This window comes from Mizuhopecten yessoensis, unplaced genomic scaffold (genome assembly GCF_002113885.1).
Source record: "Mizuhopecten yessoensis strain PY_sf001 unplaced genomic scaffold, ASM211388v2 scaffold716345, whole genome shotgun sequence".
In the NCBI taxonomy this organism is placed as follows: Eukaryota; Metazoa; Mollusca; class Bivalvia; order Pectinida; family Pectinidae; genus Mizuhopecten; species Mizuhopecten yessoensis.
Window position 1 is genome coordinate 488,220 of NW_018480070.1, and position 20,448 is coordinate 508,667.

At 40.3% G+C, this 20,448-nt stretch overlaps 1 protein-coding gene across 4 annotated transcripts in view; it reads left to right on the top strand.

The window, feature by feature from the left end:
• Nucleotides 1-20,448, top strand: part of LOC110443404 — a 47,292-nt gene that overhangs the window by 4,814 nt on the left and 22,030 nt on the right. For 2 of the 4 annotated variants that reach the window (XM_021487605.1, XM_021487606.1), the window contains one exon: nucleotides 1,075-1,146. The exons of 1 other annotated variant lie outside the window; for it this stretch is intronic. In XM_021487605.1, coding sequence (XP_021343280.1) covers nucleotides 1,075-1,146 — 72 coding nt within the window. Of the gene's footprint in view, nucleotides 1-1,074; nucleotides 1,147-16,817; nucleotides 18,224-20,448 lie in introns of those variants that run through there. One more of the 4 variants, XM_021487609.1, reaches the window with a different exon arrangement.

Here is a 20,448-nt window from a genome sequence, read left to right on the forward strand (position 1 = left end):
CCCCCCCCCCCGGAGAATGCTAAAATCAACTCGGTCACTTACTTATTTGCATTATTTTGTACCGAGTGCACTTTAGGCGGTCATTATATATATACTGCCGCAACTCAAAATCCTTTCCAGGTTTTAAATGATGTTTCTTTGGATATTTAATTGACAGACATTTCAATAAAGTACACCATTAAAGTTAAGTGATAAGTAATTATAGACTTTCAGCGACAAAACTTAAATGTTTATCCAGAAGGCCGTATTTTCCATTTTCCATTAAGTCAGTTTGGACTAGCAATAATGATTAAATGGCCCACGTGCCCACAATATAGGACCGGGGAGGGTTCATCAATTCATGGACCAGACTATAGTGGGCTTAACCATCCCGGGAAGGTGTAAGGCCTATAACTAACACCTGTAAACAGTCAATGTTTGTTATTTGGCCACAAACACTAGACAACAATAGCTTACTCCGGCCCCCCGTTTGGACATTAGATTAGCATAATTATAGTGGACAGGCACCTTGGTGTGGACACAGGGATATGGGTGCACTGAATAAGGGGAACAATAGAACAAGACCAATTTGACTTTATCTGGTCAAAAAGCTTTATCTGGTCAAAAAGTCAACAAGATGAATATCGCTTAAGATTGTTAGAATAGCTTTCGATTAGTTTTAAAACTTGTTGAGTCGGCGATTGGGTTTGCCCCGCCCCTTGACCAGGCAATATATACGATAGGCACGTGCTTGTATCGTTCTCGTGTAAGATGGGGGACTGATAGCTCACGTGTTGTTGGAACTAGAAACATTTGTTTGGTTTGAGGGTTTTCTGTCCTCACCATAGCTGAAGTTGTCTACAGATGATGGAGCCTTAAAGTGTTGTCTCACTGAATTGTCACTACCTAGACATTGTACCATGACACTCCAACCGCAATCAGGAACCGTCGGCATTTTCCGTAAACAAGAAATCTCGTTTACGGAAAGTGCCGACGGTTCCGCGAATGAAAAGAGCTTACCAGCCCCTTCCGCCATCCATTCAAAATTGAACATTGTGGGATGACCAGTGTTTAGCACTTTGAATCGTCTTTCAGGGGACAGAACTCATAACCTTCCTCGGTTGGTGCTAACTTTCCACAACAAGGTCAAAAGCGGAGTATTGCCAAGTAAGGCGGTAGTTAAACCAGTTAGAAAAGAGAGAATATTTAAAGACTGTAAATGCACATACTACTTACTATTTAAATGCACAATATGGTAATACTAATATCGTTATCAAATTGTGTTATTCTTGATTGTATTTGCTGGTAAAATTAAGCGTGCTAGGCTTGCACCATGAAATATGTTGTGTATTTCTTAATATTAGTGCAGCACTTATGTTCCGCATATTCTCTAAAGAATCCTCCTGTAACGTAACTGTCGATAAAGCGCTCCTATTCAATATCACCACTGTTTGATGTTTACTTGTTCACTGTAATTATGTTTAGCTGTTTACCACGTGTTCCGTTTTAATACCGAATAACTCCGGTTGGTACCGTTACGTGAATAAACAAACCTAATTGCCTAACGCCGATTAATTTGGAGTATTTTAATCAATACTTCATGGTTTTCCCGAATTCCAATTTCCATTACAGTGTCAAGCACTTAAAATGTCTATGAATGTTGTGTTTAGCTTCAATAATAAATCGCCAATCGTATCGATCGGTTGACGTCACGTGACGGTCGTGTAGGATCGGTCTATGGTCATATTATTCTTGTATAGAGAGAAAAAATACTCTGTGTGAAATATTAATGGAACTCTAACCTTGATGATTACATGATCGGTCGATTTTTGTTTTGAATTCGTGATCAATTTGAAATGTCCTCTTATGAAATAATAATTGGAAGACCACTAAAACATATTGTAAATCGATTTCTAAGTGGATTTTGAAAGCGCATTCTGTGAAACAAAAAGCCTGTTTGTCGCATCGTGTGTCGTGTCACGCACCGGTCCGCCGCCGTGTCTGTTTGATGACATCATATATTGGTCCGGCGTGTCTGTTTGCATCGATACCTGACTAGATACATGTGTGCAAGTGTTTAATATTGATGAACTACGGCAATGCATATATACTCGATTTGAATATTTAATTATTTTGTGTTGAATCATCAGCTGATCGATAAAGGCACACATTTGACTTGTCCCTTACATGACTGATTGAATGAGACATAACGAGACTACAACGAGAATCCTGGTCGCACTCTCTTTCAAGTCTTTGCGAGTCCATAACAGCTGATCTAAGATTGACCGATTCTAACAAGTATCGCTCTGGTTCTCGCAGAATGGCAATTGGCTACCTTTCAGTTGATAACGGTGTCTGGGAGATGGATTTCAAAGAATGCTCTCTCCTATCAGAGTGATCGTATGCTTTCGATGGCGGAGATAGGTATCGACTTGGTCGAGATACAAAACCGCCAGACGCGTGTTCTGTTAGTATAATAAAGGAGTGTCTTAGAATTTACATCTGTACATTGTGAAAGCGAGTTAGCTTAATAGCCGTGATCCAAATTGTCATTTATGTATTTGTGAATATGTAAATTGGACGTGGCGACCTTTTCGAGTCAGAACACCTTGAACTCGTGTCTGTCTATCTGTCAAACGTACCCTTCGTTTACCTTTTAGCTCGTACAATAGCTTGCCCTGGATATATCATTTAGCCAGCTGTTACATCCATTCTATTCCTGATGAAGACCAGTTATCTGATTTGACTTGTGTGGGTTAACATTGTCACTCGGGGTTAACATTTCCATAGATGTTTCTGAAAAAAACATTGGCTTTCTCGTTCAATTAAGACGACGATTTATGTGCATCTGTTTATCTTAACGATGAAATATGGTAATGTTTACGATTTTGATACACTGTTATTTAAATGAGGGGGAAATATGATTGCTCGGTAACAAGACCGGAACAACAATTTCGGGCACGTCCACAGCACAGGGACCTGATAATTTGTTACATGTTTATTTGGACCTAAACTAAGGTGTTCAGAGTTATTTTACATGTTTTAGGGGTTTAGATCGAATGTCGGTAAAAATGACACTCCATTGATTATATAAACGAGAAGGGTAGAAAACTCTCAATGTCGAAAAGTCGACCCCCACCTAACTTTCTTGCATCAAAAACAGCATTTCTAGTTATCAGGTCCCTGTGGTCCACAGCTATAGGTCGCACCGTGAACCGTATAGAGTATCGCGTCTATAGCCCAGTTGTCTACGCCCATGCAACACGTGCACAATATATGCTATTGATTAAAACGGATATATGAAATTCATCCCAGGTTTGAGGTGTGGATATCGTCATTTAAATCAGGGATAAAATATTGAACAGAGACTCAAGGCTTTAAGGTCTCCCCTCAATGAGTTATCCAATCCTAACATCCGGGTACTGTTACTTGCATATTATCTAGAAACCATTGTAAGCTAGTCCGAACTATTCTGACATTTTATCGACTTTTTTTTATATCGGTCTGTCGTCGATTAACGTCGTTAATCGACGCCAGACCGATATAAAAAAAGTCGAGAAAATGTAAGAATAATTCGGTCTACATTGTAAGTCAACTCGCAGAATGTATTACATATTAATTTGTATAAAATACGCAAAACAAAAATGTCTCGTGAGCGGGTTAAGAACGTAACGTCAACAATATTCCCTTTTCGTCATTTGTGCAAGTACTAGCCCGAGTTTCCTCTGGCCCTGACACCAGACTTAGACATTTTGACTGATATATGTCAAAGTGTCTTAGTCAGGTGTCAGGGCCAGAGGAAACTCGGGCTATGCAAGTACAATCTGGAAGCAAAGATAAAAGTGAATAAATGAAAACGACACATCTATACAAACAACGGATTTACAATCAATTTCATTCGACCGTCTTTGGTTGTACTGGAGAGAGCAGACGAGATGTACAAGGGCGCGATTTACTACCCTATGTTAGCGAAACATATGTAGTTCCGCTGTAAACTGCGCGGGCAACAAACGACACATGCCCATTTGTTGGGCGGTATTTCCCACTATTGCCGGAAATTCGGACAATTTTAACAAGTTCGTGATAACTGAATCATAGAAATCATTGAGTGTTATACATCATCTCTGTAGTGTTAAGTGCTGTCGATGGTACTTGTACTGCACACTCGTCGCATTTAGCCCGAGTTTCCTCTGGCCCTGACACCATTCTTGGAAATTTCGACAGATAGAAGATGTCAGGTGTGCAATTTTATTCTAATAAGAATTATGACACTTTCGTTTTCGACAGTTTTGGTTACACCATAGGACAGGAATAAGCTATATTAGTTTACGTTATTTCTGTACCATGATCAACAGTGCATCCATAGCGAGTGTTGAAATCGAAAACAGAAATAATGTAAATTTCTGAAAACTATGACTAAGAATTGCACCATAATAACTCGGAGAATATTTGTTGTTGACTTACGCCGAATACTCAGTTAAATATGTAGGAGTATCACGTGGTTTATATATAATAGCTATACTTTCCAGTATTAACAGGTTTCAGTATTTATGTTTGTGTATATACGTCATGTGTAGTGGTTTAGTGTAGATTGGTATAGGACAACAGTGCGTGGTAATATATACATAGACTACGTTAATGCAGTCTACATCAAACCTTATAATCTCGTTCAATCTTTGCCAGACGTTTGAACACATGTAATCTCGGAGACCGTGACCGTACTAGCATAATACGCAAGGTGACTGATCCGTTCGATGAATATCGTTTGTCATAATATAGCAATTCCCACGAGAAAGCCTTTTTACCAACAACATCCTTCACATAGACAAATTCTTGCCGTATCACACTCTGCAGTGGGGGGAACTATAAATATATGTTCCTTGCACACCACACTTTCACGTCAATTGCGCCTTTGTCCATAACTATTGCATCTCGTGAGACTCAATGGTTTCGATTATTGTATTACCGAGTAAGGATATCCTGTTTAGGGTCTGACGGCTGTCTGGTCACCGCAGTGTCGCGTCGTGTTAATTCCCAAACAGATGACCATATGATGACCACGAATGTCCAGAAATTCGATTACGGTCCGCGGGGGATTCCAGTGTCCGCGCAAATTATACCGTGGGCGTCTCTTGAAATTATATTATGCCCCCGAACCAGCTGAGAGCCCCGTGGTCGGCGTATGCCCCGTCCTTTCGTGCGCCAGCCCATATATATCATCAGCTATGGGCCAGCGGTAGGGTATGGATTCTACTACGGGTGTTCTGACAGTTTATTGTCAAATATTTGTTTTATTACAGGGTAGTGATTTGTGTATGGGAGTTGTTTCGCCTCAGTTCTGCATTTTTGCTCGCCAAAATCGACTTGATTCATTACTTTGCGCTATTCCCTGCCACTGGATTACAGTGAAGCGAGATACGTTGCCGTGGAATTTTCTCAGCGTAAATGTCCCAGGGGCTATTGCAAATTTCAAATGTATTCTCACGATTCAAAATGTTAAATCTTTTAAAAAATAGTTCAGTGTTTTTAAGCGAAACGCACAAGAAATTTAGTAAAAATCAATAAAACAAGTAAAGAATAGCAATTCCAAACTGTCAATTGTCAAATTATTTTCCAACAGAGATATGAACTGTGAGAAATATTCGCCGAAGACATATTGACTTATGTTACAGTTGACATTTGGACGAGATCCTCGTGTTTTCTTGCGTAAATACATTACAAACATGTTGTTTATAATGTTGACTGGTGATGTATTCCTTCATATTGTATTACAGAAATGTTTGACATTTACAAATGTGAGTGGGCTAACTGTCTATACTTGCTTCAACCAACTATAAACTTTGGGCGTATGAGCGATTATTTCCCAGTTATGTGATTTTGGCGATTGAACTTGTAGACTGTTTTACCGTATTTGGCATTTAGTTGTCCAAAAATAAGGTTTGACTGTTCGACATGAGAGCGTCCCCAATGTTGTCCTACGAAGACTGCTGCACGTGTAGCGTATTGTATGAGTTTTATAAGGTCATTGAACGTTTGGACAATGCCCCCAATGTCGTCCAAAGTTAAGGTTTGACGGTTTGTCATGTGAGAGCGATTCCCCTTTGTGTTCTTACGTTGACGTTCAGATATGTGAGGGGTTCCCTATATAAAATATTGTGTTCCGTTAACGTTTGGACCTTTCCGCAATTCTCCCAAATTAATTTTCCTCGACGTTTGGACGTGTGAGTTAATCCCCATTCTTGAGTTATTTTGACGTTAGACGTTTTAAATTGTGACTGATTCAGGTTTGGGTTTTATTGGCCAGGTAAGCGATTCTCCATGTTTTCTTATGTTGGCAGTTGTACCTATAACCGATTCTCTATCTTGTTCACATTTTGACGAATTTAATATTAGTGCGTGTGAAAGATTCTCGTCCTTTGGAAGGACGAGGAGTCTTCTATTAGATGTCCTGGTGATTTATAGTTTTTAATATAAAGGACTTGTATTGCAGGGTTGAAAAAAAAATACATGCGTAATCGCGTCATCACTATTCCCCGAAGTCGTTCTGATTGCTACAGATTGACATTTCAAGAGAACCGTAAACGGCTCAAGAGAAACTCGAAATTTGATGTTATTGAATTACAAATGCTACAACAGAAATTAGAAATGTAATTTCATTTCACTGCGCCAATCGACATAACTTCAGTGTTTTGTAAAATGTTCAGTTTTACAATTCATTGAATGGTTCAATAACAGTAGTTAAATATGTAAACGAAAATGATAAATACAATGTGTTAGTCTTATGCTAAGCTGCATATCTATTTTTTGTTCAGGTAGTATGATGGTATGCTTATACATGTGTCTGTTTTAATCATATTTTGAACACCAACACTTTTTTAACATCGAATTTGTGGGACGTCAAGCAGAAACGTGTTAAATGGGGAACAACCATATCGAGAGAAAATCAGAAAGGCTGTCGTATACCTGATTACGTAGATCGATCTGATATGGTTTCGTATAGACTGAATAGGTCGCTTTATATGAACGTTTTGTTCCGCGTCGTGCTCATAGGTTTATATATTGATATTTACGTTGACGGGGGAAACGTGATCTATTTGTATTGACTAGCGCATTTCTCTGACAGTCACACCACCGGCGGCGTATCATCCATTTATGTCATCTCTGCTCCTGTGTTTTACCATAGATGTAACATTTTGTCCTATAGGTGTTCGTCCTGTGGGTTGACCGTGTGACCAGGTCAGTCTATCACATACTTACTGGGGCGGAAGGATGCTCCCCTATCAACATGTCTGGTAAATGTCATTGTCCGACATATGGTTCAAATTTGACATAACACATATACAAAATATGAAATTTTGATGTTATTACTATCATTAACATGTTACGTTCGACTTCCGGTCGAGCTTTCCAATCAGTCGCTGGTTTATGTCAACAGAAACAAAACGAGGTTGTGTTTGCAAGTATCGGACGCGCCAGTTCCAAAGATCTTATTTTTGTCATGATGGCACAGAATGGCCAAGAGATAGACGATAACCTAAATCGAACAGAGATGTCCCAATAAACCTACTAACAACCTACAATTTGTCTGTGCGTTTCTACATTAAATCTAGCCATTGCATTAACTTCAGACAATAACGACTACTATGTTTTTTCCTTTAAAATGCTTTTGATTATAAACATAGAATACAAAAGACAAATCGAATTAAGCACCGAAAACGTGTTTGGTTGCTTAACTATTTTGTAATTGAGTTGCATATATATTGAAAAGAATATAGAATGAAGTAAGTTCAGAGCAAACGAACTATGTTTATTCTGTGTGATCACAGGGTCGTGCTACTGATGCGTGGTCTGATACTGGAACGGTAGACAATAAAACTCTGGGTTTGTCGGAGCGCATATTGGACTAGTTACGTCTGTATCAACACAACAGACAGACCACAAGGCACTTTTCAATCTCGAATCGATTTTGCTACATGCAGAATGTGGGCAATCATTGAAAAGATAAAAGTCTACAAGAGTTATAGCCACGCCATACCTACCATTAAGTTCGGGGTACGAGAGGGCGCAGCTGATTCAGCGGGAAGTGTATTGATTGTTAATTACGGGATTTGAGTGGTCATTGATCCCGTTTCTTGTGGTCACTATAGACCCATGCCATTGCTGGACAGTAGTTGACTTATTTCCGGACACTGGGGATATCACGCAGGCTATATTGTAACCGGAGGTTCTCGTATCCCGTCACTCATTTGGAGGACCACTTGGTATGTATGCGCAGTATAGCATCGAATGAAATGGGACGTTTTGTTGTCAAATCGTATTCTTCCAAGGCGATTGTTTATTTTCAGACAAGTAAACATACATGTATATATACATAAGTATTACATTTTTTGGTAAACGACATGTCACAAAGTATTACTTGCTGTGGTAATACACGCTGAGAACAAATGACCTTCAATTAGCGTTGTTGTTGATTGGTAAATAAATTGATAACGTGCGGTCAAGTATATTATTAGAAGCAATACACATGTTTGGGTTTCGATACTGGAACAGCAGAGGTTTCGTAACTGGACATATTGCGTAGACAAGGGACTTCAAAACAAACAAAATTATCAGAGGGACGGAGGAGGTATCGCGACAAGTCCCTGTTGCAGTGACCGGCCACTTGAAGTTGGAAGCCGACAACTTTGTCTTTGAAGGGATGGGGATCTCACAACATTGACAGGGAACTTGTCAATAAAGATGGATGTATCGCGACATGTCCTCCAGGTATTGGTCACGAACTAGTAACTTGACAAAACAGCTTTGTTATTGAAGGAATTATAGGGGGGGGTTTGCAACATGTCCACACTGCACTGGCAGCTTTGTTATTGGGTAACAGGGAATCCTTAAGGCATTGACAGTTATATCGCAGTACATATCTTCTGCTTCATCAGCCGTGTTATAGCGACACCTACCGTCACATTTTATAGCAAGGACGTCTGAGGAGCATGGCTTACCAATTAACTGTAAACTATAGGTGATATATGGAATACACTCTTCGTAATGTACACTAGACATGGCACTATGAGATACCCTGTACAACTAGACATAGCAAGGCCTAACAATAGGTAATTTGCATTCCAAATGTCAGTGCTGGTCTTGTTCTGAAAGGATATCGTCTTGGTACTGCTACGCGTAGTCTTACTCTGAGGGGTTGGCGTCTCGGCGGAACTGCTTACATACACGACATGTTAGTTCTCCGACATCGCGTTATGTAATAGCAGCCATGCAGGGTTGCCAAACTAAAGCATCCAAGAGAAGTAATGGTTTATTGGAGAAGTCATTATAGAATATGTTGATACCAAAAATAAAACACGAGAATCTCAAGGCCGTAGTATTTTGTCTAAGCAGCATTCTTAAACGCGCATGTTGTTTACTTACTTAATCGTGTATCCGTAATTAAGGCATTCAACTTGATTATTTAAAATGACTGTAACGTTTAAGGTATGGACAACGCCCGTTTGTCTATGGTTCAGATATACATATTCCCATGTCTTACTTAAGACACTATGTCGTCACTGTGTCAACATCGTCTAGCGTTTGTAAATAAACAGGGAAGCAAGGGGTACACATATAGAGTGCATACTAATTACAAGGTTAAGGGCATCGTAAGTAGTTAAGTCATAACGGCAATCCGAAGTATAATGAGGTACACAGGAATTAAGATGTGATGACTGATATTAAACAAACATTTTATTTTGTGGAAAGATAATCGTGTACTTATAACGAGGAATTTAAGTCTGCATAAAAGAAATCTACGACTTTTTTGGCGCCGGTTGAAACGGGAGTACGTCGTGTTTTCGTGATCCGTGTATTATCAGTGGCGAAGTGTTGTATGTAGCGGGTTGTTACCCGTATGTATGCCTGACCCCGGAGATAATTATCCAGTACAAAATCTCACGGAATTTCTGATCTCCTATATAATGAATCCGCCGCGAACCCTTTAACTTAATTTCATGTTTACATCAAATGAGTTGCTGTGAATATTAAAAGAAATATTTCCCCCGTGTGTTTATGTTTACGGTCGTGTATAGGGGGTGATAATTCCGATGTGAAATTGAGCGCCGAGGTTAAATAGTTGATATCGTGGTGAACAGTTCGGCAGGTGTACATAGTTTGTGTACGTGTATATACGTACGCGTATAGCGAATGAGATATTCACACTAAATATTATGACATATTTATTGTATGTTAAATAGGTATATAATAATTACAACCCCTCAAAAATGATATTTTTTGGAGGGAGGTAAATTTTGAATCTGTTTCTGCGTCTGTCCGTCTGACTGTTTGTCTGTGAATAAAAGCTTGCCTGGATGGCTCCTCCCTAACCACTAAGCAGATCTTTTGAACCATATTTATTGATACTGTTTGGGGATGATCGATAGGGATGAAGTTTATGTGTTATATGGAATGGCGAACTCATATTTCTTTAGGATTCAAGATGGCCGCCATGGCCTCTGATTAGTTGAGACAATTACAGTTATAAGTTACTTGATTTCTGTATTGAGCCGACTTTATTTATACTTTGTACTAGTGGAATAATAAGAGATTTAATTTACGTTTAACAATTAATTTTCAAGTTTTGGTTTTAAAGAGAGCTGCATTGGCGTCTGACTTGATAAGGCAAGGTTTGTTTTGCCGATTTGAACTTAATTTGGTACTGCTGTGATAGTTTGGGGATCAATGGCAGCAGTTGATGTTTAGAAGTTATTGTATTTGGACAACAGCTGATATTTTTAACACATTTTATGGATGTTCGCACCTATTACCACTTAATGTATATTGCAATACATATTTTTAGTGTTTTTCATTTGGTCAGCCTTTGGTTTTACAGTATAGTTTAGTTTTCACCTGTACTGTATTTATTAATTTACTGCTGACCGCTGTGACGTCACATTTACCATACCCTCACAATGATACACAAGACATACTTAACAAGCGGTATACTTAGGTGGCTGGCAATGCCAAACTTGTTTTGCTGGAGCGGTATATTATGTTGTATCATAAATCAAAATGATTTTCTGATCAAGAAATAATTCATGGTGGCAGTTTTATAAACTGACTCAGGATACGTGCCAATATCGTTAGCTGTTTCATCAGTCCGTTACCTCGCTAGCTGTCAGAATGAAAATCATTCTCTGCCGTAAATGATTTGGGTATCCGCAGACAGACGTGAAGGGACGCTGAGACCAACATTTAAGCCTACTTGTAGCCGTTAGCCAGTGGTCAAGATGACCAGAAATCAATATCATATGATGTATTGATGAAACACGTTGCCTTCAGTGGTTCGTGCGATAACCTTTCACATTATGTCTTCGTATGTGCTTAACAGTCTCTCACGTAATCGCTGACTGTTTTAGGCTGCTGATACGGAAAGATCACGGCGAAAACAAAGCGCAACACCCATTTTCCTAAAACAAAAAATCTGAACATCCGTTATCACGGATCCTGCCAGGTTGAAATAAAACGGCAGCAACCTATAACAAATAGACCACTTTACGTCAATCGTTCTATTATCCACACTGTAATATAGTTAAACTCTCAACATCGTTGTAAAGCTGTGCTATCAGCACCCTAATATAGCACACCATAGCAAAGCTACATGTATATACCCAATACCCAAATATACCACAACATAGCATAGCTACATGTATATACCCAATACCCTAATATAGCACAACATAGCATAGCTACATGTATATACCCAATACCCAAATATACCACAACAAAGCATAGCTACATGTATATACCCAATACCCTAATATAGCACAGCTTTATGTATATACCCAATACCCTAATATAGCACAGCTTTATGTATATACCCAATACCCTAATATAGCACAGCTTTATGTATATACCCAATACCCTAATATAGCACAGCTTTATGTATATACCCAATACACTAATATAGCACAGCTTTATGTATATACCCAATACACTAATATAGCACAGCTATATGTATATACCCAATACCCTAATATACCACAACATAGCATAGCTACATGTATATACCCAATACCCAAATATACCACAACAAAGCATAGCTACATGTATATACCCAATACCCTAATATAGCACAACATAGCATAGCTACATGTATATACCCAATACCCTAATATAGCACAACATAGCATAGCTACATGTATATACCCAATACCCTAATATAGCACAGCTATATGTATATACCCAATACCCTAATATAGCACAGCTTTATGTATATACCCAATACCCTAATATAGCACAGCTTTATGTATATACCCAATACCCTAATGTAGCACAGCTATATGTATATACCCAATACCCTAATATAGCACAGCTTTATGTATATACCCAATACCCTAATATAGCACAGCTTTATGTATATACCCAATACCCTAATATAGCACAGCTTTATGTATATACCCAATACCCTAATATAGCACAGCTTTATGTATATACCCAATACACTAATATAGCACAGCTACATGTATATACCCAATACCCTAATATAGCACAACATAGCATAGCTACATGTATATACCCAATACCCTAATATAGCACAGCTTTATGTATATACCCAATACCCTAATATAGCACAGCTTTATGTATATACCCAATACACTAATATAGCACAGCTTTATGTATATACCCAATACACTAATATAGCACAGCTATATGTATATACCCAATACCCTAATATACCACAACATAGCATAGCTACATGTATATACCCAATACCCAAATATACCACAACAAAGCATAGCTACATGTATATACCCGATACCTTAATATAGCACAGCTTTATGTATATACCCAATACCCTAATATACCACAACGTAACATAGCTACATGTATATACCCAATACCCTAATATAGCACAGCTACATGTATATACCCTATACCCTTATATAGCACAACTACATATATATACCCAACACCCTCATATAGCACAACTGTTAACACCATATAATGATAAAACTATCAACTTTACAATATAGCACGTGCACTGCTATCAACTCCCAAATATAGCACTATAGCACTACTGTCAAAACACTCGTAGCATTGGTGCTTTCCAGTGGAGTACGGTTGGTTTGCACGACTCTCTCAGCTAGTGCAGCTCATCATACGCACGTGTTTTAATGACGTGTAATAAATATGGCTATGAGGTTCTATTGCCTGTTTTTTTTTTTTTTTTGCGTGCAGCCTTATCGCCGGTGAGCGGATGTCAATTTTATCTAGTCTGTCTATTGTTTCACGACAATGGGCGTTAAGTGGCCGTGTCTATCGCCTAAAATTGGGAGATTTATCGCTAGTTGTGTCGGCAGATTTAATACTGCCCCCTATGGTGGTGCTGGGCGGGTCTCCGTATCGGCGGTTCTGGTGATGCTGAGGTTGTTTCATCAGGCGTAGAACTGCTTGCTATGTGACACATGAGACCGGCGTCTTGTAGAGATCCGTTTTATACCTTAGATTTGATCATGTATGCGCACTAATACATCACAGTCTGGAAGGGAAGGTCTCCGTGAGATGTCACCGGCGTGCCACAATGACAGTCACCGCCATAACACCTAGAAACCGGAAGTGTCAGCAGTCTCGCCACACAGTGTTGCCAGTGAGTTGGTATGTTGATACCTTTTTTTAATTGTAAGGTTCTACCTTGCGTGATCGACTTAATCTGGGCAGGTAGAGCACGACCTCACCACAGGGACATGAGAATTAAGAGTGCTGTTAAGGATTTATGTGAGACGATTTTGGTATTCAGGTCTACATCAGACAGAACTGCCAGTCCAAAGGAATGTGTATAATCAGGGTGTAGAGCTGGGCCATGTTTTTACTTTCATGGCAGAATGAGACTAAAGCTGGCGTCTCATTGGTCGCCAATTTTTTTTTACCGATCAACGAGGCAGAGGTTTACATGAACACGTAAAACGTCTAACTTTACCCTTCTACATACCAGGAAATGTATCAAAAATACCAATCGTGTCCTAACTCTTAGGTCCCTGTGATCTAACGAGGTAGAGATGATACAGGCCAGGTGAGTAGCTGATTCACACCTGTCTCCGATGTCGTTACTGACATGACTACGTGTCATCAGACACCTCCTTCTAAAGTTACGTAATGACGCATGTTTTAAACCAACCTGCAACAACAACTACTAACGCTTTGTTCAAGGACGGTAACAAAATGTTGAAAACTGATTTTCTCCACTTCTGCTCAGAATCGTGGAACTAAGACGGTAACATTTCTTAGCAATACATCGCATGCAATGAGTTGGAAAATCAGGTTCGTAATATTTGATTAAAATTCGGTTTGATTGATATGTAATACCGTAGTCATTGATAAGAGTTGCAGAAATTCATTGCTAACTTTGAATAAGTATACACATGACAGAATTTCATCTGAAGCGTTTTTAATCCGCATTATATAGATAGGTGGGAAGGTAAACCAAGGTTCGTAGACACTGCTGTAGGGGGCCGCGGTGACAAATTCTGCTACCACTAGCCCTCCACCACTGGGTCGCGGGATCGTGGCCTACGTGGGACAGTCGCCAGGTACTGACCGTAGGTCGGTGGTTTTTTCTCCGGGAACTCCGGCTTTCCTCCACCATCAAAACCTGGCACGTCCTTAAATGACCATAGCTGTAAATAGGACGTAATGTACAAACAAACCAAATCAAACACTGCAGAACACCCTCGGCGATACCATATGTACATGTTTAAGATAAGAGGGCGGAAAACACATAGTGTTTGGTTTTTACCAAATACCGATGTTTTATCCGGGGTACAATTACTTAAAATCAAACAAGTGTTGCAGATTTTAATTGTACATATGATTACGGTCTCCTTCTAGAGGGAATTTCCCTTTAACTCAGTGGTGGAGCGTCCGACTAGGAAGTCTGTGATCGCCGGTTCGATTCCCGGTGGAAGCACATTACGGGGTAAAACATGGGTTGTTTTGGTGTTCGAGGGCGAACACATTATACAAGAGGGGAGTCGTGTGACAGATTTTATTTGTACGTATGATTACGGACGCCTCCCAGCTTCGCGCCAGAGGGAATTTCCCTTTAGTGAAGCGGTAAAGCGTCCCGCTAGGAAGTCCGGGATTGCGGGTTCGACCCACGTAGGAAGCACACTACTCTCTTTCCTGTAACACAAGAATGACAAATTCACATGTACAAGGCCCCTGGTTATATTGTCTCCCGTGTTAACAGTAGATTGGACGAGAATCCATATACACATTTGCTTTTGCTTTTCAACAGCTGTGAATTGCAGCACAACAATCGTACTTTGATTATCTATAAGTGGATTCCAAATGGTATTTATGATTAGCTATTGGTCTGTTGCGTATCTCAAGTGGTATCACATGGTTCGGAGGAGGAAGCTCTCGTAAACCACAACACTGATTGGTATTTAACACCGGGCGCAGATCAACCTTCTTCAGAACCAGTTAGGGTGGTAATTCAGGGCATTCAGCGTGAATAAGACTCGTCTGTGACGCCCAAAAAAAAATGTATATAAAAAAAATGATGAGCAGTTTTATGTCAACTAAAAATAATGGGTGGTGAGTCACAATGCCACGTGTGATGTAAACAGTAAGTAGACTGATGCATGTGAAATATTTCTCTGTGTAAACACGGTGTAATTATTTATAAGTGTTGTAGAGCGTAGTGTATCGGGGTCGAGGATTACGGAAACAGAACGGTGCCTGATACAGTGGCTGACAGTTGCTGACTTCACAGGTTCACGTCTTAACCTATATAACTGATAACGTAAGTTCTCCTTTCGGATCAGATACATTGCGATCCCGCACTATCATAACCATCTCCCTTTCACTGGGATTATAGATCTGCCCTTTGTACCGGTTTCCTTACACAGTGCTGGGCCGCCCTTTGTAACCATCTTCCTGTCAAAGCGAGTAACCGCCTTTTGCCACACTTATCGAATTACCCATCACCAAAGTTTATCGCAAACCAGACAAAAACTAAATCCTTTAAAAGAAAACACTAGTGTTGAGTACGGATTAAGATGCATGCATAACCATAGATATATATAGGTATATAAACATTTATAAGTCTCGTGAGTAAAAACGACAGCATGGTCCAAAAAATCTTAATCGGTATTATCAGACAATGGCGAAATTGTCATCGTCAGATCCCCACGGTCGCATTCAAATGAATAGATATATATTGAAAACTGAAAACAAATATTATGTAATGCCATTAGAGTAAAAATGAGGAAAACATTATTTGAGCTTGGTTTGATACTTCAGAAACGTATTATCTCTGGTTCAGGATCGCCTCTACCCAAGTCCGACCGAGATCAGGTCTGTTACAGACCGTCAACACTATAAGTAGGCGAATAGCCTCTGTAAGGATGCTAATGGGTATCGGAATGTTTGACCCTTGGCCCTCATTGCCATTCACACTCTTGCATGTTACAAGGGCCTCTTGTAAGACCTTTTCATGATGCACTCATGCTATGTGTGTATGGCCTTTTTACTATGGCATGCAGGCGCCTGTGTATGAAATACTCATTGTACACGTTACAAGCCCCTGTGTCTGACCCTATACCAGGTTTTCCAAGGCTATGAGAACCTGTGACCCTCTTAGATTCGCCTCCTTGAAGTGCACCAAAGCAGAGTCGACAGCTGATAGCACTAGGATAGTAATTAAACTTCTAGAGATAAATAGTCGTGGAGTTCATGTTTTTGTATATCTGGCTCGAGTGGTAACATTTAAACTCTTCCGCAAACGTCAGATACGGCGTGGCTTCAATTTGGCTACCGAGCAAAGGCACATTGGTTTGGACAAGGCCAACAGACAACGATAATCAACTACACGGAAAACTACACGTTTGTTTTGTTATCTCCTGTGTTAGCTTTTGGAGATGTTTAATAAGTTTTACATGTTAACATTTTTCTATGGAAACTGTATTCGATATAGTAAGTGTTAATCGTCGTTAACTTTGGAATTTTTGTCGCATGTATATTGGAGGTTGCAGGAACTGATTATGATAATTTTGCTGTCCATCTTAAACTCTTTTTGGACCTATTAAAAGTTTTAAACGGTTTAAGCTGTGTTGACGCCGTACTGTACATTAGTGTCCGACCTTGATGCGTATATGAAGGGCGTTTACTTGATGCATTATACACCCAAGGACACTGTTAGCTGTGGTGACCAATATCTGTATGCAGCATCAATGTCACGGGTTTTCCCGGTAAAAAAGTGACTGGAAACGTCTGGACGAACTAGTGTAGGTGATCAACAATATTGGATAGTCAGTGTTTCATTAGTTACATTTTGTATATTCGAATAAAACGTTTTTGAGTTCGTGGAAATGAGTAACGTTGAAACCTCGTGGGAACTCCAAGCATGAGGGCGTTGGTAGTAGGTTTGTAATTGGCGACTGTTCATCCGTGTGTACTCGTCTCACTGGGATTGTGTGTATAACTATGCACTAATAAGTTAAGTTATTGGTCGTAAAATCAACAATAGTTACACCACGAAACAGCGTTAAGTGCGTAAATATATCTCCCAGACTTCGTAGTGTAAAGTGAATGGGACAAACGGTCGCGGACAGAGAGACGTTACCGCTGTGGACCTGTGTATGCCAAAGGATGGGGAATAACTGTGGTTAGCCTATTACTTGTGATTACTCCATGGATACATTTTACAAACTTTTGGCATGTCCTTATGGTGCCCGAATAGACACTTTACGTGTGACATAGACGGGGTGTTTTGATTCGGTCACGCCGGAGTGCTCCCATCACTTACTAAGCCTGGGAACATCACCTTGACACGGGGACCTGTAAGTCAGCCCAGGTCCTGTCAGCATCCGCATCCCAGCGCCGTGCTGCACACACTCCCTACCGCACACATTGGGTACAGATGCTGCAATTTGCTTGCTTCATCAATTGTTTTCCCGCCAATTGTTACCTTGACGCCTGTTTAGCACTAGACGTGTAAGGTACGTGCATACGCGTGTGGTCTAGTGCAATTGTTCCATTCATCACTCGCTCTCTGGCAAGCGTTAATTGGCGGATGGTTATGCTTGATATTACACGTGCATGACATACTTTGGACAATGGACACTTGTTGAATTAGCACGTGAAGGAATGTTTAACTAGTGAACGGATTTATTTCCGATTTAGGAGAGTGTCACACACACACAAACAATTGACAAAATGTTCAACTCACTTCCGAGGATTAAAAAATCTCCAAAGAAAGGTAAGATTTATGAAGATGTGGTATTGTAGATAGTTAGAACCACTGACAATAGAGGAGACATATTAGCAGGCAGTCCGAAGGCTATATACATTCAGATAGAATTTGTGTAGATTTGGGTTGGTTATAGATTTTGTTGTATTGGATGTATAGTCTCTGTATTGTATGATTGCTAAATGTCGGATTCGCAGCAAACAATTTGTGTAAAATACCAAATTACCGAAATCATTAATACGTGATGAAGGGGATTTACAACACATTAGGAGGCTGGTTGGTCTGAACTGTCGCTGTTATACAAGTCCCGAGTATGTAACAGTATGACTGTATGTATAGTTGTACTCCCTACTCCTGAGGTCATTATGCACACGATATATATTCCGTACACCGGGGGCAGTATACACAATATATACGCTACCCCCGGGGCAGTATACACAATATGTTACATAAATACAAAATGTAGTAGTGGGAACATCACATTTCGACTATTATGCAGATTGCTATGCTAATTACTGGTCGCTTTCCTCTAGAATAGGTAATAAGTAATACCGGGCCTTTAGTTTTAGCACTACCAATCCCTTACAAACATCAAACATTATTACAATACCTAGTCCTTTATAAGTACTCTTATAAGTACGGTCAGCACAACCGGTCCCTTTCAAAGATTCAGCACTACCTGACTCGTACAAAGATTTAGCACTACCAATCCCTTACAAACATCAAACAATACCTAGTCCTTTCAAAGATTCAGCACTACCAGACCCTTACAAACATTCAGCACTACCGGACCCTTACAAACAGTCAGCACAACTGGACCCTTACAAACATTCAGCACTACCGGACTTTACAAACAGTCAGCACTATCGGACCCTTACAAACAGTCAGCACTACCAGACCCTTACAAACAGTCATCACTACCGGACCCTAACAAACAGTCAGTACTACCAGACCCTTACAAACATTCAGCACAACCGGACCCTTACAAACAGTCAGCACAACTGGACCCTTACAAACATTCAGCAAAACCGGGCCCTTACAAACATTCAGCACTACCGGACCTTACAAACAGTCAGCACTACCGGACCCTTACAAACATTCAGCAAAACCGGGCCCTTACAAACATTCAGCACTCCCGGACCTTACAAACAGTCAGCACTACCGGACCCTAACAAACAGTCAGCACTACCAGACCCTTACAAACATTCAGCACTACCGGACCCTTACAAACAGTCAGCACTACTGGACCCTTACAAACAGTCAGCACTACCTGACCCTTACAAACATTCAGCACTACCGGACCTTACAAACAGTCAGCACTACCGGACCCTAACAAACAGTCAGCACTACCAGTCCCTTACAAACATTCAGCACTACCGGACCTTACAAACAGTCAGCGCTACCGGACCCTTACAAACAGTCAGCACTACTGGACCCTTACAAACAGTCAGCACTACCTGACCCTTACAAACATTCAGCACTACCGGACCTTACAAACAGTCAGCGCTACCGGACCCTTACAAACAGTCAGCACTACTGGACCCTTACAAACAGTCAGCACTACCTGACCCTTACAAACATTCAGCACTACCGGACCTTACAAACAGTCAGCACTACCGGACCCTTACGAACAGTCAGCACTACCTGACCCTTACAAACATTCAGCACTACCGGACCTTACAAACAGTCAGCGCTACCGGACCCTTACAAACAGTCAGCACTACCAGACCCTTACAAACAGTCAGCACTACCGGACCCTTACAAACTATCCTCACTATCAGGCCGTTACAAACATATCACTCTACTACCGGAGTCTTACAAAGGTCGACCATACAAACATTCAGCACTTACTAACACGACACTTCTATTGGACTCTTATAGACAGTCAGCGCTATCTGGCCCTTACAAGCAATCAGCATTACCCCGGCCCCTTGCGAACACTTAGCCTACACTACCCTTACAATAATCGTATTATAACATTTAGCAAGAGTATCGTGTCCTACCGGGACTGTCGATTTCAACAATTATTCAGCAATATACGTGTTGTTTGGGAATATTATACAGACATCATCCAATTGTGGTATTGAAACAAATTCAGCCGTATAGGCATGTTATAGGCATATCATACATGTAGGCGTCATTATGCATGTGCACGTGTCCAACTGGGGCATTCAGACAGCACAGGGCTATATACGAGCACCCTACTGTTGTCCTGGGATCCTCTTTCTAATTTG